This window comes from Natator depressus, chromosome 13, assembly GCF_965152275.1.
Source record: "Natator depressus isolate rNatDep1 chromosome 13, rNatDep2.hap1, whole genome shotgun sequence".
In the NCBI taxonomy this organism is placed as follows: Eukaryota; Metazoa; Chordata; order Testudines; family Cheloniidae; genus Natator; species Natator depressus.
The window spans coordinates 30,598,327-30,624,664 of record NC_134246.1 but is presented as its reverse complement, the minus strand read 5'-3'; the positions used below and the strand labels follow the sequence as shown (position 1 = coordinate 30,624,664).

Genomic DNA, 26,338 nt, shown 5'->3' with positions numbered 1-26,338 from the left:
CCAATCCTACAATTTGTCCAGGTCACTCTCGACCCTATCCCTACCCTCCATGTCATCCACGAACTTGCTGAGGGTACAATCCATCCCATCATCCAGATCATTAATGAAGATGTTGAAGAAAACCGGCCCCAGGACCGCTCCCTGGGGCACTCCGCTTGATACCGGCTGCCAACTGGACATTGAGCCATTGATTACTACCCTTTGAGCCCGATGATCTAGCCAGCTTTCTATCCACCTTATAGTCCATTCATCCAATCCATACTACTTTAACTTGCTGGCAAGAATACGGTGGGAGACCATATCATTCTCCAGTTGAACATTTGGCTGTGCTACCTTAATCTGTTTATGCAAGAACTCTTCTGCCTCTCTGATGCCACTCAGGGTCAGTAGTTGCCTTTGAAGATCATAAAACTTTTCCTTTTATACAGCCATCAACTTGTACTTCCTGCATAAGAAGTCTCTGTCCCAATAACTAGTCCTTTGCTGGTGGTCAGTATTGGTAATGTACCGGGGAAAAAATATTCCTTCTCTCTCTGCTGCAAACTCTGTCAGAAACTCTGTTAGCCTGCTCAAGTGGTTTTTGTTTTTTTCAAATTCCATTATTTTTGTTGTTCAGTACTACGCCCTTGCTATTAGGGAGGGATTAACCACTCAGACTTCAAACACCTGGCCTGATCAAAGGTCACATAGCCCCAGTCACATGGTCATTAGAGAGACAAGGAAACCAACTGCTCACTGGGCCTTTTCGGAGGCCCAAAAGTTCAACTATATGATCCTCACAGAGACCATCAAACCAAATACGCAACTCACCAAGTCGTCAGGACCTACAGATACATCCCAGAAACTTTCCTGTTAGCATTGCCTGTTCACCTGCTCATGTGTTCGCTTTAAGTGCGTTATACCTAGCCTTTCTGGACGGCATCATGAAAGCATCTGAGGCAAAAAGTGTGTTAGTTACCAGAAGGAAACCTATAAAACTGCCACCTAGTCATCCAGCAACATGTTTGTAAAATGCTAGTCTTGAACTTCATTCTGTGGAGAAGCATCATTTAGCAGGAAGGTGCTCCCAAGATGTGTCCCCAAAATAAGTAAATATTTCTGATTTGAGGAAAAGGAGTGTATTCTTCTATTTAGCACTCTCTTCCTTCTAATACCTCCTTCTTGAGTAGTGCCCCTATGGGTGCTCCACTTCAGGTGCAAACGTGCCTCTTGAGCTCTTGATCGGAGATTTTCCAGTAGCAATGACCGTTCAGCCCCCACATGCATCTAGTACCTCCTTATGCCATGTACCAAGGCTATATAGGGATGTGCGGGCAAACTACCATCAGTTCCTTCTCAACTGCCTTGGCCTGAGGCAGAGCCTTAGCATGTCGGGCCTCAGCTGTCTTGTGTTTACAGTTTCCTGTAGTAGTTTGTTTAGGATTAGTTAGTATAGTTAGTTGTTAGTGATAGCTATATAGTTAGAGATAAGTGGTGATTGGATTGTCTTGTTCCTCTCTCCCCCCTCGGGAGTCTTTTATTCTCCTGGCAGGGCATGCCTGGATCACCAGGTTATAAACACTGCCTCTCCTGCAGAGAGGCTATACTTGTTAGTAACAGCCACTCTTGTGTCTTGGTTGCTTGAGGGAGTCCCATTTCTCCCAGAAGTGCAGCTTCTGCCTGACCCTCAAATCCAGGGCAAGGAATAACCGAGAGATTAAACTGAGACTGTTGACTGCTCCTCAACCTTAGGGCTTTTGGAGGCTGCAGGGCAGGTTTCCAAAAAGAGCAGTGTGGACTTTCATCTTAAGGAGACAGCTCTTAAAGGGCCCCGATTCCTGTTGTGAGATCTACAATCTCGGAAGCCTTGACCCTCAGCGTCTGTGCAGGCGTTCCTTTCTGTCTGCCAGCTCCATTAGTAACTATGGCAACAGCTGCATCATTGTTGGGATGGAGAGCTCACCTCAATGCCCTCACAACTCGAGGCAGATGGACAAATCAGGAAACCTGTCTCCACACCAATCTGCTGGAACTCAAGGTGGTCAGAAATGCCTGCTTTCATTTCCTGCCACTCATTGGGGCAAATCAGAGTCATGACGGACAACCTATGCCCTTCATGTTCTGTATCAACAAGCTGTGAGGGACAAGATCCCCCTCTCTGTGCGCCAAAGCTATGAAACTATGCAACTGGTGTATAATCCATCAGCTCCAAATTTCAGTTATCTCCCATATATTCAGAACTATAGCTGATATTCTCAGCAGACTGTTATCCCGGCACTACAAATGAGAGCTAGACTCTCATATACTCCACACTTTATTCCAAAGGTGGAGACTACCAGAAGTGGATCTCTTCACCACCTTCAGGAACAAGAAGTGTTCTCCATTCTGCTCAAGAAGAGGTCTGGGCCGCCACTCTTTGGGAGATGCCTTTCTTCTATCTTGGCAGCGGGATCTGCTTTTTGCATTTTCTAAAACACCACTGCTTTTAAGGGTGATGAACAGGATCAGACAGAACAAAGACAGAGTTATCCTTACAGTATTGATCTGGCTGAGACAAGCTTGGTACCCTGACCTGCTTCACCTATGCATCCAACTGTTGTTCATATTTCTGACCATTCCTCATTTCCTCTCCCAGGCTGTGGGTCATGTGCTTCATCCTAGTCTAGGGTTCTCCACCTCCGGGTGTGGTTCCTTGATGGTTTGTGGGGTTAGAATCTTCCTGCTCTGCAGAAGTGCAACAGGTGTTACTGAACATCAGGAGTCAACCCATATTACTTACCTGCAGAAGTGCAAGAGATTCTTCCTTTGCTGTTGTCACCACATTTTTGTGTCTGAATCTGTGCCGCTCTGTCACCTTGGATAACTGTTAGATCTAAAGAAATCGGGGTTATCAGTTCAGTTAAGGTCCATTTGTCTGCAGTATCAGCCTTTCATCCTCCAGTAGCAGGATTCTCCATATTTTCTGACCCTGTGTTGTCTAGGTTAGTAGTTCACAAACTTTTTCAGTCATATCTCCCCACCCCCACCACATTTATCATTCACAGAATTTGTCGTGCCTCACCCTCCATTACTTGTAATCTCAAACTGTTTCAGTTTTTTTCCAAGGGCTCTACCCTGAGATCCTGCTGCCTTAATAGCTGGAGCGGGATAAAAATTCAACAGATAATGCAGGAGTAGGTATTGTGGGGTGGGATGGGAGCGGGATTTAAAAAATAGTTTTCCTGCAGCACAAGCAACGTGAATGCTCTGGCCAGCACCTGCTGATTTCTAGCCGCCCAGCTCTAAAGCCAGCACCAACAACAGTGCAGAAGTAAGGGTGGCAGTGCCCTCACTTCTGCACTGCTGTTGGCGGTGGTGCTGACTTCAGAGCTGGGCAGCTGGAGAGCAGCAGCTGCTGGCTGGGGTATTCGTGTTTGCTGTGTGGGAGAACTATTTTTTTTATCCCAGTTCCGTCCTGCCCCGCAGTACCCACTCTATTTTTATCCTGCTCCCGCTATTATGGTGACAGATCCTGTGGGACCCACAGGATCCCAGTTTCTTTGTGCCCCCCAGAGAACCTCTGGTGTGCATCCCAATTTGTGCACCACTGGTCTAGGTTTATAATGGGTTTAGGGAATCTCTACCCCACTCCAACTGGGGCCTTAACATGGTAATTTAATTACTTCATGAGAGTCTGATTTGATACAATGGCAACCAGTTCTCTGCTCTCCTTATCTATGAAGATTGCCTTTTTAGTGGCTATCTCATCAGCATGTAGGATTGGAGAGATTGAAGCTTTGATGGCGGATCTCCCCCTCCCTCCAGTATTCTGAAAGGACAAAGGCTCTGTGCCCAAACCTTAAATTCTTACCTAAGATACTATCAGTGTTTCATCTTAACCAGTCCATTCATCCGCCAGTTTTTTCCCATACCTCGCAAGTCTCTGCAGGAGACATACTGTCATACCTTGGTTATTCGAAGAGCATTGGCTTTCTACTTATATAGAATCAAACAATTACAATAGTTACCTAGGCTGTTCATCTCCATCACAGATAGATCCCATGGGTCCTCAATCTCTGTTAAGAGGCTGTCAATGTGGATCTCTGGGTGTATTATCACTTATGAGGCAACTAGCATTCATCCCCCCTCCAAAGGGTGATAGCACACTCTACCAGAACATAAGCAACAGCCACAGCAGTATCCAAGAATGTGCAAGTATCTGAAATATGCACGACCGCTACATGGGCTTCACTACATACGGTTTCTAATCATTATGCCTTGATCCACGCCTTCAGATCCAATGTGGCGGTTTGTAAATGCAATATACTTCCTTCAGTTCTGGACTCAATCCCAAACCTCACACCTCCCTGTGGGGATACTGCTTGGGAGTCACCTGAAGTGGAGCACTCTTAGGGACGCTACTCAGAGAAGAAGAGGTTACTCACCTTGTGCAGTCGTTGCAGTTCTTCGACGTGTCCCCCTATGGATGTTCAACTACCCGCCCTCCTTCCCTCCTGCTTCAGATTAGTCTATATGGAACATTTGGATGGATAAGAAACTGAGGACCATTGACCGCGCATCTCTGGATAGCCTCGGTGTGTGGCACAAGGAGGTAGAGGATGAATCACAGTTGAATGGACACTGCTAATGGAAAATCTCCAATCAAGGGCTCAAGAGGTTCATGTGCACCTGAAGCAGAGCACCCAGAGGGGGACACATCTCGAAGAACTGCAGTTACAGCACAAGGTGAGTAACCACTTTTTACTGCTTGCTATAGCCCAGACATCTCGGACTGGGAAAGTGGTCAGGATCCAGAATGGAAAGCTTCTTGCCAGATGATTTCCTTGCTGGGACTGAGCTGCTTTATGTCAGATAAGTGCTTTCGGTATCTTAACAATTGGCTTTCTCCGAGGACCATATGCACATTAAACACAAGCTAATTAGGTGTTTCTATTCAATTACATTTAATCTGCTAATAAAGATTTAGTGTTTCCATAAGTTTTTGAAAATGGTAGTCTGGGGGCGAGAGGAAAAGGAAGGGGTGTTGCTAACCCTGGAACTTTGTGAATTAGTCTAAACTGCCTCCCTTACTAGCCAGAACGGTAGTGCAGCCCAAATATTTTTGACTGGGGAAGAGGGCAGTCCCAGACAGGAAATCAAGAAACAAATCTTCTGTTTAAACAATCTCTGTTTCTTCAGTGTCAGACTCGCATTCTTTTGCTTTTGAGTATTTTGGTTTTCGTTTTAAATGTTGGTATTTTTGTGCCTCATCCAAGAGTGTGAAGCTGAGGCAGCATCTTCGTTGCTGGTAAAGAGTTTTTTTTAATTCTTATTAGTAGACAACTGGAGTATAGAGACTTTTTAATATTCATGTTTCTTATTAGTGAACTATCTCTGCATTTTGATGGGCTAACAATGGCTGTCAGACAATAAGGATTCTCAGACTAGTTATTGAGAAATAATTCTGCAAATCATAAGCACAGCAAAAAAAAAAAAAAATGAATGTAGGGAACTGGATAACTGGGGGGAAACTCTACCATTAGATTCAGGAACTCTAAAGATCCGCAAAAAGAAAAGGAGGACTTGTGGCACCTTAGAGACTAACACATTTATTTGAGCATAAGCTTTCGTGAGCTACAGCTCACTTCATCGGATGCTTATGCTCAAATAAATGTGTTAGTTTCTAAGGTGCCACAAGTCCTCCCTTTCTTTTTGCAGATACAGACTAACACGGCTGCTACTCTGAACCTGTCATTATCTAAAGATCCATGCAGCCTGATTGGCTGGCTGACATATTTCCATTTCACTATGATAAATACTAATTTATGTACCTTTGTCAGGTAAGAGAATGTGTGTCTAAGAAAATCCCTTCAGAGGAAACCATTGAAATGAAACTGCTGGAAAAAGAAAAGGAAGGAGTTGTGAACTCACAGCTGCAGTGGCAACTTAACCTTCTAGCCCATGTTGAATCTCTACAAGATGAAGTTACACACAGGATGGATTTCATTGAGAAGGAACTGGATGGTAAATTAAATGTATTTTCTTTCACAGATTAAACAGAATGTATATTTTTGTACCATTCAGATTATGTTGTTTCTATCCAAAATGCATTGTCTTGAGATCCGTGTCCTATTTCTGCAGATCTACAAAGATACCAGCATCATTTTTATCAAACTAGCCAGCTGTAATAATTGAAAGTTGTGTTTTTAGGAGTAAATTTGGTTTTGATATAGTCACTATATAATATATAGAGAGAGAGAGAGAGAGAGTTATAGTTAGTCTTTTGATATAGTTCAATAGTCTTTTTAATCTCTCCTTAAACAGAAACTGTTCCTTACCCCTAATCATTTTTGTTGCCTTTCTCTGGACCTTTTCCAATTCTAATATATCTTTTTTGAGAAAGGGTGACCAGATCTGCACTCAGTATTGAAGGTTTGGATTTACATAGTGGCATTATGATGATTTCTGTCTCCTTATCTATCCTTTTCCTAATGGTTGCTAACATTCTGTTTGCTTTTTTGACTGCCACTGCACATCGAGTGGATGTTGTCAGAGAACTTTCCACACTGATTCCAAGATCTTTTTCCTGAGTGGTCCCCTTCCTTTCCTTTCCTTTCCCTCCCTTTCTATTTCTTTAGTTTGTATTTTCATCTTTTTTATTCTCACTTTAGTTTTGGGGAAAATATTCATTACAATAGAAATGTTTAATAGGGCGAGGAGCTGGTTGTGGATCCATTAAGGCTTGCACATGTGTATAAAATTGTATAATCCTATACAGACATACGTCTTTTAAACATTTAATCAGTCTGAGTTTTAATGCAAAATGGCTTTTATACATAAAAATATTGTGATCTTGAAGTCTGATATCTTGGGTTCTACAAGGATTAAAAGCAAGTGCACCATGTCCCACCAGAAAGCTGGGAATCTTCCCTATCAAGTTACAAAAAGCCCTCATTTCTAGCTCAGTAGAGGGGTAAGGTGTCACTTTTACCACTAGTCCTGGATTGCCTCCCCACACCCAGCCATCTGTGGTTTAGAATCATAGAAGATTAGGGGTGGAAGAGACCTCAGGAGGTCATCTAGTCCAACCCCCTGCTCAAAGCAGGACCAACCCCAACTAAATCATCTCAGCTATGACTTTGTCAAGCCAGCCCTTAAAAACCTCTAAGGATGGAGATTCCACCACCTTCCTAGGTAACCCATTCCAGTGTTTCACCCACTGCAGCTTGAGACCATTGCTCCTTGTTCTGTCATCTGCCACCACTGAGAACAGCCTTTTTGTTGCCCTCTGCTGGACTCTCTCCAATTTGTCCACATCCTTTCTGTAGCTGGGGGCCCAAAACTGGACGCAGTACTCCAGATGTGGCCTCACCAGTGAAGGAAGAAGTGGTTCGGGACTATTTAGAAAAACTGGACGTGCACAAGTCCATGGAGCTGGATGCGTTGCATCCGAGAGTGCTAAAGGAATTGGCGGATGTGATTGCAGAGCCATTGGCCATTATCTTTGAAAACTCATGGCGATCGGGGGAGGTCCCAGATGACTGGAAAAAGGCTAATGTAGTGCCCATCTTTAAAAAAGGGAAGGAGGAGGATCCTGGGAACTACAGGCCAGTCAGCCTCACCTCAGTCCCCAGAAAAATCATGGAGCATGTCCTCAAGGAATCAATTCTGAAGCGCTTAAATGAGAGGAAAGTGATCAGGAACAGTCAGCATGGATTCACCAAGGGCAAGTCATGCCTGACTAATCTAATTGCCTTCTATGATGAGATAACTGCTTCTGTGGATGAAGGGAAAGCAGTGGACGTGTTATTCCTCAACTTTAGCAAAGCTTTTGACACTGTCTCCCACAGTATTCTTGTCAGCAAGTTAAAGTAGTATGGGCTGGATGGATGCACTACAAGGTGGGTAGAAAGTTGGCTAGATTGTCGGGCTCAACGGGTAGTGATAAATGGCTCCATGTCTAGTTGGCAGCTGGTATCTAGCGGAGTGCCTCAAGGGTCGGTCCTGGGGCCAGTTTTGTTCAATATCTTCATTAATGATCTGGAGGATGGTGTGGATTGCACCCTCAGCAAGTTTGCGGACGACACTAAACTGGGAGGAGTGGTAGATACGCTGGAGGGTAGGGATAGGATACAGAGGGACCTAGACAAATTGGAGGATTGGGCCAAAAGAAATCTGATGAGGTTCAACAAGGACAAGTGCAGAGTCCTGCACTTAGGACGGAAGAATCCAATGCACCGCTACAGACTAGGGACCGAATGGCTAGGCAGCAGTTCTGCAGAGAAGGACCTAGGGGTGACAGTGGACGAGAAGCTGGATATGAGTCAACAGAGTGCCCTTGTTGCCAAGAAGGCCAGTGGCATTTTGGGGTGTATAAGTAGGGGCATTGCCAGCAGATCGAGGGACGTGATCGTTCCCCTCTATTCGACATTGGTGAGGCCTCATCTGGAGTACTGTGTCCAATTTTGGGCCCCACACTACAAGAAGGATGTGGAGAAATTGGAGAGAATCCAGCGAAGGGCAACAAAAATGATTAGGGGTCTGGAACACATGACTTATGAGGAGAGGCTGAGGGAACTGGGATTGTTTAGTCTATGGAAGAGAAGAATGAGGGGGGATTTGATAGCTGCTTTTAACTACCTGAAAGGTGGATCCAAAGAGGATGGATCTAGACTATTCTCAGTGATAGCAGCTGACAGGACAAGGAGTAATGGTCTCAAGTTGCAGTGGGGGAGGTTTAGGTTGGATATTAGGAAAAACTTTTTCACTAGGAGGGTGGTGAAACACTGGAATGCGTTACCTAGGGAGGTGGTGCAATCCCCTTCCTTTAGAAATTTTTAAGGTCAGGCTTGACAAAGCCCTGGCTGGGATGATTTAGTTGGGATTGGTCCTGCTCTGGGCAGGGGGTTGGACTAGATGGCCTCCAGAGGTCCCTTCCAACTCTGTTGTTCTATGAAATACAGGGGAATAATCACTTCCCGCGATCTGCTGGCAATGCTCCTACTAATTCAGCCCAATATGCTGTTAGCCTTCTTGGCAACAAGGGCACACTGTTGACTCATATCCAGCTTCTCGTCCTCTAATCCCCAGACCCTTTTCTGTTGAACTTCCGCTTAGCCAGTCAGTCCCCAGCCTGTAGCAGTGCATGGGATTCTTCCATCCTAAATGCAGGACTCTGCACTTGTCCTTGTTGAACCTCATCAGATTTCTTTTGGCCCAATCCTACAATTTGTCTAGGTCACTCTGGACCCCATCCCTACCCTCCAGCATATCTACCTCTCCCCCCAGCTTAGTGTCATCTGCGAAGTTGCTGAGCGTACAATTCAGATCATTAATGAAGCTGTTGAAGAAAACCAGCCCCAGGACCGCTTCCTGGGGCACTCCACTTGATACCGGCTGCCAACTGGACATTGAGCCATTGATTACTATCCATTGAGCCCAATGATCTAGCCAACTTTCTGTCCACTTTATAGTCCATTTATCCAATCCATACTTCTTTAACTTGCCTTGCAGAGATGTGTTTTGCCTTGCAGATATGAACACATTGATGTAAGCACATGGTAGCTCTGTAAATTACCAAACGCTATTTGGGAAGTTTTTTGTTTTCTCTGATTTCTAAAATATTGTATATGTTAAAAGTAGTGTAGTTTGTCTTTCAAAATATATTTATTTCAAGAACTCTTCTTAGTTTTATTGCTTTGGAAATATATATGTATATATTTGCCAGCTAATAAGAATAGTGAATAGTATTAACTTTTTCTATTTCTTTTGCAGTTTTAGAGAGTTGGTTGGATTACACAGGAGAGCTGGAACCACCAGAACCACTAGCTAGACTTCCACAACTCAAACATTGTATAAAACAGCTTATTACGGACCTAGGCAAGGTGCAACAAATTGCTCTTTGCTGCTCAACATGAGACTTGAGAGCTCTTGAAATTGCTGTTGAATATGAACGCGGAGTGTTTGATACAAACAGCTCTATATATTTAAATGAAATTAGCATGCTGATTGCATGTGATGCAGACTGACTTCAGGGATTGTGGAGAAGTATGACTGTTCTGAAAGCAGTAACAAGGTTATCCTTATCTTTTGATCTTTTGGGATTTACTAGGCAATTTAACAATATGGAAGGGGATTTTACTCTTGTATTCAAGAGTAGGAGCAGGCTGACAAATTATACTCTTAGATTTTCATTCCTTACAACAAGTTGTTGAATGAAATAAACTTTTTGCATAATTAAACTGACTTAAAATTGTGCCACTGAAGATAAGAGTTCTAAGAGCCAAAAATGTTTAGTTGACGAAGGTTGTAAATTATGTTCTACAGAGTTTATTTAAGTGACTTGTATACCAGGTCGGGTCATGCTTTATTCCTACTGGTTTATGCACAGCACGGTATTTAATCAATAGGCAATGTTATAACAATTTTCAAGCATAGCAAATATGAATGTCCATCTTTAATTGTAAACTCTCACATGGAGGTTTCCAAGTAATACTGGCCTAAACCCCACTTCTGTTGATTTAAATAGAGGAAACAGCTGCGTTGCACTTAGTTTCATAGTAAATGATTGTTTTCCATATTTATCGTGTCACTATCACGTGACTCTACGGTACTGGGGAAATACATTTACATTGTGCTTCTTGTGCATTCTTGAACTTTTAAATTTGGCCGTACTGTGCCTCCTTGAACTAGTGCTACTGGTTCACCTTTGTGACAGTACACAGTGCTATGTCTAAAAGATGGGAGATGTACCAGAAGTTCCAAACTTAAGGTGTGTAGTTTTCTGCCCATTTGTTAATTTCCATTCCTGTTATATTTTGAAATGTAGACTTTTTTTCAATACTCTAAACATGCACATTGTAAAGACTTATTATGAATGTGTGGTTTTGGGAATCAGTTTATTTTATGTTTGTTTAAATGAAGCCTCAAAAGCTATGCATGAGGTACTGTCCTCACAGTGAGGTATTATGTTAAATAGTATATGTTCTCAGTCTCTTTTTATACTTTGTTTTAATTTTCTAGTTTGTATTATTTTGTGAGATCAAGATGAAAATGCTGCTTAAGTTGAAGATACATTATATAGTACCTTTTGAAATGTTAGTGTATTGTATTTGGTATGTTACAAGCCTTTTACGTGCGGCTCATATCTCCATAAATAATGGTTGTGATTTTTTTTTCTTCCCAAATATTGATGAGTGTAACTTCACCGTGGAAAAGGGTAAATTGTTTTTGCGTTGAGGGGGTGTCCTGAAAAAGCAGGATTTTTCTGTTATCTTGATCTTTCTTATAGTTCTATTTGTGATGGTACCACCAAAGGGTTAAAATTAAAGCACAGTTGTAATCAAAAGACCCAGAAGTGTACAAATTGTTAATTATGGATATATGAATCTGTAAAGTTTATATGCTGCAAAGAATAATGATTTACTATGTAAACTTGAAATATCCACTATCATCATAGGAATAACAATATCTACAATGAATATTTTGATCAGTTTAGTTCCTTCAGAAAATGGAATAACTAGGCTACTCAATATAGTAGTTAAGGCTTTTATGCCAAGACTCATTTCAGGGAATAATTTATGTCTCATCATTTTATGGCACTAGTTGGTATATAATGAATTTGACATATGTACAGCAGGAGAATAAACTTATTTTGCTGTAACACAGTTGGAATAAAGCTTACATGATCTTAAATGTCACTTTGCTTTCTAAAGGTAAAAACAAATGGTTAAATGATGTCATTCCTCTTAATGACATCTGAATTATGAGTAACACGCTGTGCAGTTCTATATCAGACAGCAGTAACCAAATGATAAGGCGGCTATCCAAACAAGGGTTTTAAACAACAGCTGTGAAGTTTTTATCAGATTACTGTTTTACCAGTAAATTATTCCCTGTTTGAAATCTGTATAATGAGCACTCAGACTGGAAAATTAATTAAATACAAGTACATTCACAAATCAACTTTGTTACAGTTTAAAGCAATGGAGTAGTTAATCCCCAAGTTTGAGTTTTCTCTCCAGAAATGGAAATTTTCACTTTGCAAGTAACTGGTTTTGGAGCGTTCATTTTAAGTTTGCTTTGCCAGTTTATTTTTTCTCATGGCAAAGAAAATTCCACTTGGTAAATAGCAATACTGAAGGTTTTGTTTTCCGTTAGCAGAATGATTATACAATAGGGAACCCCTTGCTGATGAAACAGATCTGGATGACTGAAAATATTTATTTGAAATAGGTTAGTGCTTTTCACGTTCAGGAAAGGTTCTGTATTGTACTCTGCCTGAATTGTTTTGTCCCTATTTTTATAGGTTTTCACATTTGTAGCTCTCCTTATTCTTGACCAACACTATTTTGGTCTGGCAAATCACTTTTTGTTGTTTCTTTAAATCACTGGTAAGTGAATGCAACATGGAGCCTTGATAAAATGAGCAAACATTGCACTGTGGATACATAAGTATATATGTCTTTGTTTATGCACTATTAGAACTGAGGGCGTTGTATATAGAATTTTGCTTTGGAGCAATATTTGCAAAACTTGAAAACTTCTGTATCTTGGTGTTTGGAATAAATAAATAGGTTTTTGTTGGTTAAGTCTTAGTAAAGTCTATTTCTGTTTCAATGTAATGATTATTCAAACTAGTTATACATTAAAAAGGTCATTTTCGGACTTTAGAGAGATGAGGTTGGTGAATTAATATCTTGGACCAATTATTGGACCAATAATATTATTGGACCAATTTCTGTTAGTGAGAGAGACAAGCTCTGAAGCTTACATAGAGCTCTTCTAAGTTAGATACTGTAGTTTAGCAGGAATAATACTGACCCAACACTCACTAGATTGATCAGTTCCTCAAAAATGTCATGTATAAGAATTCCCAATAAACAAACTGACCTTTTCTCTGCAGTGTAGTGCTTAAAGTGGAATATTTTATAATAAAATATTTTTTAATTTAAAACGCCACTGAAATTAACAAGATACATGTGTAGGCTTAAAAAAACCCTGTATAATATTAAACCAAATATTTATAAAGCAGTTCCTTCATCACTTACCAATCAAAGCCTGACTGCAAGAATTGAAGTTTCTCCTGCATGAGTTCATAGCATCACAAATATTTCTGTCATTGTAAAGAATGCAGCAGGAGAAACACAGAACACTGGACTTGAGCCTCAACTGATCAGGGTGGATTGATTTAAAACAAAGTGATTTAAATTGCCAGTTTTAATCATGATTTAAATCACTATGCAGGAAACCTTGGTTTAAATAACCAGTTTTAATCTTGTTTTCCGTTTGTACTTTTTTTTACCTAAAAAGAGGTCAATTCTTATTGGCTAGTAACCATTAAAACAGAGGTGAGCAAACTACAGCCTCCGGGCACATCCGGCCTGTGGGATGGTCCTGCCCGGCCCTTGACCTCCCAGCCAGGGAGGCTAGCCCCCAGCCCCTCCCCCACAGCCTCAGCTCGCTGTGCTGCCAGTGCTCTGGGCAGTGGGGCTGTGAGCTCCTGCCAGGCAGCGCAGCTGCGAGAGTCGCTGGGTGTAGTTTATTAAATTGCTCCCTGTAGTAATGTGCTACTTACCGTGTACTACTTACGGCTGCCAGTCCTGGTGCTATGAGCGGCATGGTAAGGGGGCAGGGAGCGGGGGGGTTGGATAAGGGGCAGGGGAGCCTGGGGGGCAGTCAGGGAGCAGGGAGTGGTTGGATAGGCATGGGAGTCCTGGGGGGTCTGTCAGGGGGCAGGGGTGTGGATAGGGGGCAGGGCAGTCAGGGGATAGGGAGTGGGGGGTGGGGCGGTTAGGGGCAGCGGGTTGGGGGGGGCAGTCAGGGAGCAGGGGGTGTTGGATGTGGCAGGGGTTTTGAGGGGGCGGATAGGGGGTGTGGGCCAGGCTGTTTGGGGAGGCACAGCCTTCCCTATCCTGCCCTCCATACAGTTTTGGAATCTCGATGTAGCCCTCAGGCCAAAAAGTTTGCCCACCCTGCATTAAAACCTGTTGATTTGCAGCTATAAATACAGCCTTTACAGTACTGGGCTTATTTATTCTGCAGAAGAGAAGAGTGAGGGGGGTTTTGATAGCAGCCTTGAACTACCTGAAGGGAGGTTCCAAAGAGGATGGAGCTAGGCTGTTCTCAGTGGTGGCAGATGACAAAACAAGGAGCAATGGTCTCAAGTTGTAGTGGGGGAGGTCTAGGTTGGATATTAAGAAACACTATTTCACTAGGAGGGTGGTGAAGCACTGGAATAGGTTACCTAGGGATGTGGTGGAATCTCCATCCTTAGAGGTTTTTAAGGCTCAGCTTGACAAAGCCCTGGCTGGGATGATTTAGTTGGGGTTGGTCCTGCTTTGAGCAGGGGGTTGGGCTAGTTGACCTCCTGAGGTCCCTTCCAACCCTAATCTTCTGTGATTCTAAATTTGGTACATTTTTGCTAAACCAGAGGTTATACTGTGTCTATATATGTTTTATTTAAGCAGCTATATATAGCTTAATACATATTTATTTCGAGTCCTAATCTTTCCATTTTTATGGTTAGAAAATGGTGAATGATGCATTTTTCATTTACCAGTTGAATAAATTTTTTTACTCGTGATTTGTTTCAAGCTGCATTTGGATGGAAATTGCTGCTGTTGTGCTTTTTTAATTAAATTCCATTTTTTTATTAGTGTTCTAAACCTACCTCTTAAATGTGCAGGATACTTTTTTTTTTAAGTTTATCAAAACATGTTTTGCATTTAAAACCGACTGGTTTAACAAACAAAAGAAGCATTATCTGCGCTTAGTGAATTGAACTGATTATCTCTGTTCATGGCCTTCAAGATTTTAGAATTGGTAGTTCTCATCTTCTTGCACCTAGTTTTTATTCCTGATTAGAAGAGGAAAACAAGCTTACCTCTTTGCAACTCCCAGTTAGTTTCTTAAGTTCAAATGAATTAGGCATTGAACTGAACTAGCTGAATAAATTGAAATGAAGGAAATATTCTCTCTGCACCCAAAGAAGAGGCTAGTGTTGTCAAAAGCTGGTGTAGCATTTCAGCAAACTCTGATTCCAGCTGCTTAGCCAGTGATTTCACCAGTTCAGTGTAGTCTGACTTTCTTTAAAACTTCAGCAAATATGTAATATTTGGATACATGTAAAACATGCAGTATTTAATATTTTTATTTAATTTACATGTTTTAGTAGATTATAGTAGGTTTAGGCCTTGACATAGGTTGTCATAATTTCAAATTTAAGTTTAAATAGGCTTATTTAAAAAAAAAATGTATTTAATTTACATTTTAAAATCTAATTTCAATAGGTTTTTATCCATCCCAAGAAGTCTTTCAGTTCAGTTATCAAGGGGTGGTAGGTTGGCATTGTTGTTAGCCTTCATGCAGAGGTATGGAGAGTGAAATGCAGTTGCCCTGGTTCTCCCTTGGCCTGGGAATGCTCCAGGAAAGAGAGAAACACCTTCCTGGCCCAACGTTCTTAAAAAGCAGCAGCTCTGCTACTGTTAACAACCCAATCATTGTGTTTGGAAGTGACCAAGTGTGCATGTGAGCTTCCTGTCCTACCCAAAGCAGGTGTCCCCTTCCCCACCCCCACTCCCAAAAGTAGGGCTTGGGGAAGAGTGTACAGAAGAGCTTCCCCTAAAGCAACACATGAAGTGAAGTGAAGCTGACTCTACACACAGTGCTGCCATATGTACCAAACCGTTTTCTGTCTCTGTAACAGAATTTTTTGGCACACTTGTAATGAGCAAGTACATCATTTTCAGATGGAAATATAGTTTTATGGTAAACTGGGTCTAAATGAGATAAAGGAGTTAGTTGCTAAGTGTTAAATAAGTTTGGAAAGGCTGCACTGGGTGAGGAGACAGTTTATAGAATAAGATTCCAGGATTGTCACACACTGTCACTCTGAAACCTAGAATGTCTGAGTCAATGTGAAGCCATGGGGTTGGTCTACGATGCATGGTGATTGGTGGTCGATTTTAGAGGGTCTAGTGAAGAGTGAAGACTCCACCAGATCGAGAAGGGTAAGGGGAGTCAATGGGAGAGAGTCAAATTGCATAGCTTAGATTGACTTTTCCCTGTAGACATGGCCATGGAAATGGCTATATGGGTGAGTGAGAGCTCATTTCATTTAGAATGTTACCAATTCAATCATCACTGGATTTTGTAGTTAGTTACTGTCCAATTTTTAATTTCTCATCCATTTTCACTTTATGAATTATAGTTGTGTGACAGCATGGGCTACTGGAGGACATGTTATGCCAGGAGTTCCAGACCATTGTGATATAAGAGTTAACTCACCCAATTACCACCCTCACTCAGCAGCTAATTTGCAGGCAGCAGTTCATTGGTTGTATGAGGGAAACTGCACAGATGGTGGATTACTTGGTGCATCTGCCACAATTCTTCAAAACCACAACAACACAACCAGCACACATAATTACCCCAAAGGTGCACAGCCCTTCAGTGCAGCACGCACCCCTCATTTGCTACCCACACAAAACACCTGTCTTCCAGTACACACACCAACCCCAAACTAGGGTGACCAGATGTCCCATTTTTAAGCCCTCCTGCAGGTGTCCCAACTTCTTCTTAAAAACAGGGAAATTGTTCCAAATTTTCTCTTTCCCCCATCACTACTGGTGGGTCCTCCTGCTGGCCAGATCCCCACTTGCCAGCTGCCCACCAGCAGTGAGTGTGGGGGGGGCCAGTGGCTGACAATGGGGGTGGGTGTACAAGGCTGGTGACAGGGCAAAGTTGCAGCAGGCATGGCCAGCGGTTCCCCCTGCTGATCCGTCAGCACAGACCCCGCTGCGTGCCGACTCTCGGACAGCAGGGCCCTACCCCCTCGTCCCATTTCCGGCTGGCACTGGCTGCAAGTTGTGGCTGGTGAGTGTAGGCAGGCGCCAGGCAGCAGCTGGTTACATTTTGCTTCTGCTGCCTACCCATTGGCCCTTTATTTGCTCCCCCTTTCGCTGTCTTTCCCCTGCTTTCCCCTTTGTGCCCCCCCCCCCCGCCTCGGCTGGGCTGGCGCCCTGGGAAAGCCCAAGACCCTCTGGCCAGGAGGAGCCGAGCCCTGCATGTGCCAAAGTCCCGATCAGTGCTGGCACAGGGAATCCTCTCTGCCCCTCAGCTAAGCTCTGGAGTGGTGGGGGGGAAGCGATTTCCAGCCTGTTCACGTTCCAAACTTGCAGACTCCACAGCAGCCTGCCTGGGGCAGGGACTTAGCTCCCTCTTTACCTCTTCTCTCCCCCACCCCCCCCAGGTCCTGCCCCCAGGGAGCATGGGGCTGCTCTGTCCCATAGGCACTCTCCCCTGCAGTCAGGTTCCCTGGGCCCTGGTGCACAATGCAGCCTTAGAGCTTAACCCCTTCCTGCCCGGGTGCTGCAGCCAGGGGACAGGAGGCAGCTGGTTTGTCAGTGGCCAGCAGCAGCCTGGAGATGTTAGCTGCCTTTGGACACTGCAGACAGGAAGGGACAAGCTGCTTCCAGCCATGGGGGGTGGGGAAGATGACCTCTGCAAAGACACAGGCCAGGTCATCCCTCCCCTCTCCCCACCCCCTTCCCTCCCGCAGAGTGCCAAATGGTGCTGCTGGCTGCATTCTGGTGTGAACCCTGGCAGAAATCTGGGGGGAGGGGAAGACATGGTACCAGGAGAGGCAGGCCCAGGGAACCAGAATACACAACCCCAAACACACAGCCCCTGACTGCAGCACATTCCCATCATTTGCCACTCATAGAAGTCAACGCACACGTTGGCCCACCCTTATACTGACCAAGAAACCATAGTTTCAGGTCACCACTAGTGTTTTGATAAGTTTTATTGCGCTTGATGCTGCACACAAAATTTTCTCCTCTTTGATCAGCACTTTGCTCTCCATTCTTACATGACATACTTCTCCAAGCAGTCGTGGGAAAGCAGAATTCCCATAACAGGAAAGCCCTCCTGGGCCACTATGATTTTAACATGTGGTAAGCCATGGCCAAGTTCAAGGTCTCTCTTCCTGAGCCTTCTTGTAAAGAGTTCTGGCCTATTATGGAAGAGGGCACGACTGTTGCCAGGTTGTCGCAGTCACCGAGCAATGCTCTGGAACTACTCCATACAAAGCCAGTCAGGACTCTGGGGCAGCATGCCTCCTCTCTCTGAGCATACTGTTGCCAGGGCAAGACGTTTACACAGCTTCAACCTTCCTGGGTGTGACCTCGGAGCATTCAGCATCCCCTTCCTCACCGTGTGCTTCCCATAGCAAGTCTGCCCAGGCAGGGCTCCTGGGGAAGCCAAAGGATCCTACCCAACTCCACAGTCAGACGTGACTCTCAGCCATAATGTAGAACAGAAGGGTTTATTAGTTGACAGGAACACAGCGTAGAACAGAGCTTGCTATCACAGAAATCAGTGACTTTCAGCCAAGTCCATCTTGGGGAGTACTGGGCCAGGTGGCCTGGACTTCCCCTCTTCCAGCCCCCCCGCCCCGCAGGCTTCCAGTGACCTGACCTTAGACACCCCCCATTGCTGCTCCTCCTTGTCTTTGTCTCGCTTCCCAGGCAAAGAATCACCTGATCACCACCTGGTTGCATCTCCCTCCTGGGTCTCAGGTTACGAAGGACACCCCTCACCTGCTGTAGAGTCTCAGCCAAAGTCACATATCCCTATTCCCACCACTGAGGTATTGGTGCAGCACACAGGGAACTGAGGCACACACAGTATTCATGCAAAACAGCAAGACTCTCACACAACCTAACAAGGGAAAATCCCCGCTTTGTCACACAGGGTGATGCTCCAAGTGCCGTCGGCTGCGGCGGACACCCCCGCCCGAACCACGGCCATCGCCATGTGCTGGGCATCCTGGCTGCTCCTCTGGCTTGTCCATGGAGGCTCAGCAGTTGATGCAAGACCTTCCCTTCAATGGGCAAGCCCTGTTTGCAGAACAGATGGACAATAAGCTCCGCGGCCTAAAGGACTCCTGCATGACCCTTAAGATGCTGGGCCTGTATGTTCCCGGCCCTGCCTGCAAGCGGTTTAAGCCGCAGCAGCATCAGGGCCAGGGGAACCACCCTTGCCAAGAGCCTCCCCGTAAGAAATCCAGAGGCTTCCTAGCCAACAGCCTTCACAGACCTCTCAGTCGAGCTCGACCCGCAATAAGCAGGTGCCAAGCACTCATTTTAAGGGTACGCCTGAGGGTGACCTACCGGACTGTTCCCAGGATCCTCCCTCCCTTATTTTGCCAGCCGTCTTTCCTCCCTGTGTGGGCATCTATAACATCAGACCGATGGGTCCTCAGTCCAGTGGCGCAGGGTTAAAACCTCCAGTTACTTTCTACCCCTCCTTCCCACTCCCCCTCCCCCTCCCTGTCTCTCTTCAGGGAACCTTCTCAAGAGAGTCTCCTCGCACAGGAGGTAGAGAGGTTACTGCAGCTAGGTCTGGTGGAGGTCGTTCCTCTGGCGTACAGGAACAAGGGGTTCTATTCCTGCTACTTTTTAATCCCAAAGGCCAAGGGTGGTGTGCGGCCTATCCTGGACCTGTGAGACCTGAACAGTTTCCAAGCGAAGCTGAAGTTCTGCGTGGTCTCCCTGGCCTCCATCATCCCCTCCCCGGATCCGGGTGAATGGTATGCCGCCCTCAATCTGAAAGATGTGTACTTTCATATTGCCATCTTTAAGAGACACAGATGCTTCCTCCAGTTTACAGTAGGTCCCAACCACTGTCAGTTTGCACTCCTCCCATTTGGCCTAGCGACAGCACCATGGGTATTTACCAAGTGCATATCAGTGGTGGCTGCTTACCTCAGACATCAGGGTATCCAGTTTTACCCGTACCTCAACGACTGGCTAGTCAGGGGCAGCTCCAGGACCCAGGTCCAAAGGCATGTTGCGATGTTGTTAGCCACCTGCCATTGCCTCGGCCTGTTGGTAAACGACAAAATAAATCCACGTTAGTTCCAGTACAGAGGATAGAGTTCTTCAGAGCGGTGCTTGACTCGATCTGTGCCAGGGCTTTCCTGCACCTACTGGGTCACATGGTAACGTGTAGATATGTGGTGCATCACAGCAGGCTCCAGATGCGACCCCTGTAGCAATGGCTGGCAACTGTCTACTCCCAGTCCAGGGACCACATGGAAAAAGTCTTTACCATCCCCGCGACTATACTTATCTCGCTGTGATGGTGGACCAACGCTGAGAAAGTTCTGGAAGGAGTCCCCTTCGACAGCACTCCTCACTCAGTTGAGTTGGTTTTGGACGCCTCGGCTGGGGGGCACAGCTCGGCACCCTCCAGACCCAAGGTATGTGGTCCCCAGAGGAAACGATGCTACACATAAACGTCTAAGAGCTCAGGGCAATGCACCGGGCATGTGTGGTCTTCCTGTCAGGCAAAGTGGTCAGAGTCTTGATGGACAGCACAGCCTCCATGCCCTACATCAACAGACAAGGGGGAGTGCAATCCTCTGCCAAGAGGCACTCCATCTTTGGGACTTTTGCATCGACCATGGAATCGACCTAGAAGCGTGTCACCTTCCAGGTGCCAAGAACATGCTATCAGATCACCTAAGCAGGGACTTCTTTCACCATGAGTGGGTGCCTCACCAGGAGGTAGCTGGCATGATCTTCCAGAAGTGGGGGACTCCCCAAGTGGATCTGTTCGCCACCAGGCAGAATAGGAGATGCCACAGGTTTTGCTCCCGACAGGGTCTGGGCAAGGGTTCCCTCTCCAACGGCTTCCTCCTGCCGTGGACAGGAAGCACGATGTACACATTCCCTCCGATTCCGCTCATCAGCAAGGTCATAGTGAAAATTAAGAGAGACAAGTCTCAGGTTATCATGATTGCCCCAGCTTGGTCTTGCCAGCACTGGTTTGGGATGCTTTCGAGCCTGTCAGCAATTCCTCCATGGCCCTTGCCAAACCGACTGGACCTGCTGTCACAGGATCACAGTAGACTCTTGCACCCCAACCTCACGTCCTTCCACCTCACGGTGTGAATGTTGCCTGGCTGAACCCGGATGAATGGGCCTGTTCGGAAGAGGTCCAGAAGGTCCTCCTAGAGAGTAGAAACCCCTCGACTAGACAGACTTACCTGTCAAAATGGACAAGGATCTCCCGCTGGGCAGCCAAACAGGGCATCTCCCCTTCGCATTCTTTGGTGCAGTCAATCTTGGACTATCTGCTTCATTTGAGGAACCAGGGCCTGGCACACCCCTCTATCAGGGTACACGTGGTGGCCATTTCCGCCTTTCTTCCACCCATCCGGGGCAGACAGTGTTCTCCCATGACATGGTGGTCAGGTTCCTCAGAGGTTTCGAGAGACTTTTTCCTCAAGTCCGGTCCCCGGCCCCTCAGTGGGATCTCAACTTGGTTCTGTCCAGGCTCATGGGCCCGCCCTTTGAGCCTTTGGCCTCTTGCTCCCTGTCTCACCTATTGTGGAAGGCAGCTTTCCTGGTGGCGGTGATGTTGGCGGGGCGAGGCTGTGAGCCCTGACCTCAGAACCGCCGTACACGGTATTCTATAAGGACAAGGTCCAGCTCCAGCCCTACTTGGCCTTCCTTCCCAAAGTGGTGTCTACTTTCCACATGAGCCAGGACATCTTCCTTCCAGTCTTCTGCCCTAAGCCCCATGAGACTAGTGAAGAGAGGCGCCTTCATGCTTTGGACATGGGAAAGGCTCTGGCTTTCTACCTAGATGGGACAAAGCCTTTCCGTAAGTCAGCTCAGCTTTTCATCTCCACAGCTGATCGGATGAAGGGCCTCTCGGTGTCCATGCAGAGGATTTCTAACTGGATCACCTCTTGCATTCAGACCTGCTACGAGTTAGTGGGAGTCCCTCTGCCGCCGAACGTCGGAGCCCACTCGACCAAAGCGCAGACATCTTCAGCAGCCTTCCTGACACACTTCCCGATCCAGGACATCTGTCAAGCCGGGACATGGTCCTTAGTGCACATGTTCATGGCTCACTATGCCATCACTCAGCAGAGCAGGGACGATGCTGGGTTCGGCAGAGCGGTGTTGCAATCTACATGTCCATGAACTCCTACCCACCTCTGAGGGGTACTGCTTGGGAGTCACCTAAGTGGAATGGACATGAGCAATCACTCGAAGAAGGAAAGACAGTTACCTTTTTCCATAACTGGTGTTCTTCGAGATGTGTTGCTCATGCCCATTCCACAACCTGCCCTCTGTCGGAGTTTCTGGCAAGAAGGAGGGTGGGGGGAACCGGCGGCACCCCTTATTCCGCAGTATGTGCGTGCCACTCCAGGGGGCACTGGAGCCAGTCCCCTATGGATACTGCCCAGGGAAAAACTTCCGGCACCGGTGCATGTGGTGAGGACACACACCTAAGTTGAATGGACATGAGCAACACATGTCGAAGAACGCCAGTTACGGATAAAGGTATCTGTCTTTTATGATGTAGTCTAATCTGCATAGGACAGGTCAGAGAATTTCACCCAGTGATTCCTGAATCAAGCCTATAACGTCTGGTTGAGTAGAACATCTCTAGAAAGAGGCCTCCAGTCTTGATTTAAACGTTTCAAATTATGGGTAATAATCCACTATATCCCTATGTAAATTGTTCCAGTGGTTAATCACCATCACTATTAAGAATCTGTGGCTTCTTTCTAGTGGAATTTGTCTTGCTTCCGATTTCAGTCATTGGGTGTCGTTTTCATTTTTTCTGCTAAATGACAAAGCTATCCACTATCAGAAATCTCTTCTTCATGTGAGTGCTTGTAGATTGATAAAATCACCTTCTGACCTTGGGTAACCAAAATATAGTGAGCTTCTTATGTTTCTCGCTGTAATGCAAGTTTACCGAACCTCAGATCATTCTTGTAGCTCTGTTCAGAACTTTTTCCAGTTTGTCAGCATCCTTCTTGAAATGTGGGCACTAGAACAGCACACGCTATTCCAATCATGGGGTCACCAATGCCATTTACAAAGGTAATGCCACCTCCCTGTTCCTACTCTATATTATCCCCCTGCTGAGGATTGTGTTAGCCCTCTTAGCCGCAGCATCACACTTGGGAGCTCCTGTTCAGTGTATTCACATTAACTCCCGAGGGTGTGTCTACACAGCAGCTGAGAGCGTCTCTCTCGACCTGCGTAGACAGACTCTCACTAGCTCTGCTCAAGCTAGCACACTAATAACAACAATGTGGATGTTGCAGCATGGACAACGATTTGGGCTAGCTGCCTGAATCCAAGCCTGCCAGACCACCGAGCTCCAAGCTCAGGTGGCTGTCCCAAGCCGCTGTGTGCTGCAACGGCCATGCATGCTGCTATTTTTAGCATGCTAGTTCAAGCAGAGCTAGTGTGTGTCTGTCTAGCCAGGCTGGGAGGCATGCTTCCAGCTGCAGTATAGACATCCCCTGAGTCCTTTTCAGTGCCACTGCTTTCCACAAGACAGGCCCCCATCCGGCAAATATTCCATTGCAGGCTTTTGCTGCTGGGTCCTGTGGGGCTTCCCTAGCTCCTGTTTAACTCAGCGGGTCTATAGCCTCAGCTCTTCCTCTGAATGCTCCAATATTACTTTTCTAGATGCATTGTCATGGTTCAGGGCCATGGTTTTGTCCTGCTTGAAAACTGCATAATGGTATTAAATGCAAGAAGAACCTCAATGTATGGGAGCAATTGCTCTGCTCGGTGAAATGTGCCACTTCGGTCAGAGTTTGCAATTGCATTAGAAACCTTTGCCTGATACCCAGTCTTTTTGGGTTTTGTACATACTGAAAGAGTTTTCTAATGCCATTTCAATCTTTTACTCATGAGCAGAGCAATTGTTTAGAGGGATGATCTTAATAACTATCTACAGTATATGGATTGATTGACCCTCCTGCAGCAGAATTACTTGAACAGCTGACTATATAATGTCACTTCGTACACTTACTTTTGTGTGAAAGCCTTCTGAGGTAACAACTGATGCAGCTGGCAAAGAAAAGGACGTTTTGACAGTGCTCTCCTGCATTTAGGCAGGAGCAGAACTTAAATCTGTGTAAACTGACATTTTGCTGGGTGGCTATGTTTTACTCAGCATGAGAACAGCCACACTGGGTCAGACCAAAGGTCCACCTAGACCAGTATCCTGTCTTCCAACAGTGGGTGATGTCAGGTGCACCAGAGGGAATGAACAGAGCAGTTAATCATCAGGTGATCCATCATAACACATCTGCAAATAGCTACACTATAAGGCTGATATTAATCTTTACAGATGAGTAAATTAATTCTTAGATACAGTCCATGGAAGTCTTAAGAACCCTACACCATTCCAGATCATTGCTCATGAACTCAGGCAGTATAATCCCACCTGACTACATCTTGATTTAATTCAACCCATCAGACTGAGTTCAGATGCTTCCTATATGTTTCCCCCTCTCTAGGTCTTATGAAAAGGGCACTCTGGAGGGGATTTGTTTTTGATGGAAAAAGTAAAAATGTTCTGCAGAAAGCAAATGCTTATCCTGAAAAATGTTGTTTAGTCAAAACCCAATTGGCCAAGAAATGTAGGGCCAGTGGGGATCTCTAGAGGTAGTCTAGTCCATTGCCCATGCGGAGGCAGGACTAAGTATGCCTGGATGATCCTGGAAAGTTATCTAGCCTGTTCTTAAAAACCTCCTATGGTGGAGATTCCACAACCCCTTGGTAACCTAGTGCAGTGCTTAACTAGCCATAGTTAGAAACATGACAGCAGATGACATCAGTGTCAGCTGAGTGCCACTAAACGGCTTTTATAAATCCTGAGTTGGAATCCTTAGAGGCTAATGAAGTTGAATGGGAAGGGGTGGCAGCAACCTGCATATGTAAGGATTTGTCTGCTTATCCTCTGGTTCATCACCGTGGCAAGCCTATGTTACTGCGCTGCTCATCTCCCCCGTACCGCTCCCTGGCACCGTCCGGCTCTGCTTCCCCCCGTGGTCGGACACAGACTACGCGGCCGAGTCAGACGCTGAGTCTTCTGGCTCTAGATGCAGCCACTACTGCTCCCAGTCCTGGCACCACAGACCGGTGGAACCATCAGCACCATCAGGGTCAGGGCTCCAGGCCAGCATCACTGGCATCTTTCTCCTCTCTCCCCCGTAACATCACTGGCTCGCTACACCCCCAGACGCAGCACCCGAACCGTGCAATCAGTGACACTAGAGCCACCTCCATTCACCAGAGGCTCTGAGGTACCTGACTCGGCCTCCAGAAGGGCACCCTGTCCCACTGGCCTTCTTGCCCTACGAGGCAGTAGTGGGCACCACCACCACCCTACCAGCTATGGACACCAGAACCTCCTTAGGAGGGTGGCCATAAACCTCAATCTCCAGGCAGAAGAGGTCATGGAGGATTCTGACCCGATGGTGAACATCCTTGCCCCTGAAGGTCCTTCTAGGGTGGCCTTGCCCCTCATACGTATGATCCAAAACACCACTAAGGTGCTCTGGCAGACTCCAGCCTCTATCCCACCCACCGCTAAAGTGGTGGAAGGACACTATTTTGTGCCACAGAATGGGTACAAACACCTTTTCACCCACCTCCAACCGGCGACTCTGGTAGTTGATGTGGCAAACCACAAAGAGAGGCAAGGACAGCCGGGTCCCACACCTAAGTCACTTGATGCTGAGAAGCTGGACCTTTTCTGCTGGAAGGTCTACTCGAGCCGGGGGGCTCCAGCTTTGAGTGGCCAACCACTTCAAGCGGTGCTCAGCTGCTATGCTTTCAACTCTTGGAGGTCGTTGGCAATGTTCCAGGAGTCACTCCTGGCTGACTTTTGTGCAAGGAGTTTAGCATACTCCTTGAGGAGTGCAGGGTGGTCTCCAGAACCTCCCTCCAGGCCGCGTTAGATGCAACGGACTCGGCAGCTCAGACCATAGCCACCACCATCACAATGAGGCGCAGTGCGTGGCTCCAGGTCTTGGGGATACCACCTCAGGTCCAGAACACAATCCAGGACCTCCTCTTTGGGCCTGTTCACCTAAAATACGGACTCTCTCCTGCACAGCCTTAAAGACTCGTGAGCAACTTTGAAGTCTTTGGGGATCCACACCCCAGCACCTCAAGGAAAGCCATTTAAGCCTCAGCCCCGTCTCACTTCTACTCTGGGCCTCCTAGGCAGGACTCATCAAGGACATGGGGCAGAAATAATAGGAGGCACCTGCCTTAGTCCTCCTCAGGCCAAGGCCAGAGTTCGGCCAAACAGCCCCCGGGCCCAAAGCCAAACTTTTGGAGATGCGCCTGAGGACAGAGCATCAGTTTCAGTCTCGGATCCTTCCCTCCCCTTTGTAAATCGACTCTCCCGCTTCTACAGTGCTTAGTCCCAGATCACGTCAGATCATTGGGTCCTCAGCATGGTAGGGGTGGGATATTCTGTTCCCACCCCCCTTCCGCATTGCTCTTCAGGGACCCTTCTCACAAACAACTCCTCTTGC

The 26,338-nt window shown here is 46.0% G+C and overlaps 1 protein-coding gene across 7 annotated transcripts in view; it reads left to right on the top strand.

The window, feature by feature from the left end:
* Positions 1-10,073, top strand: part of PHF20 (PHD finger protein 20) — a 176,293-nt gene extending 166,220 nt beyond the window's left edge. For all 7 annotated transcript variants that reach the window (XM_074970384.1, XM_074970389.1, XM_074970388.1 and 4 more), the window contains 2 exons: positions 5,799-5,982; positions 9,733-10,073. In XM_074970384.1, the coding sequence (XP_074826485.1) occupies positions 5,799-5,982; positions 9,733-9,875 (327 nt within the window). In that variant the 3' untranslated portion in view covers positions 9,876-10,073. The remainder of the gene's footprint in view (positions 1-5,798; positions 5,983-9,732) is intronic.
* Positions 10,074-26,338: the final 16,265 nt, after the last annotated feature.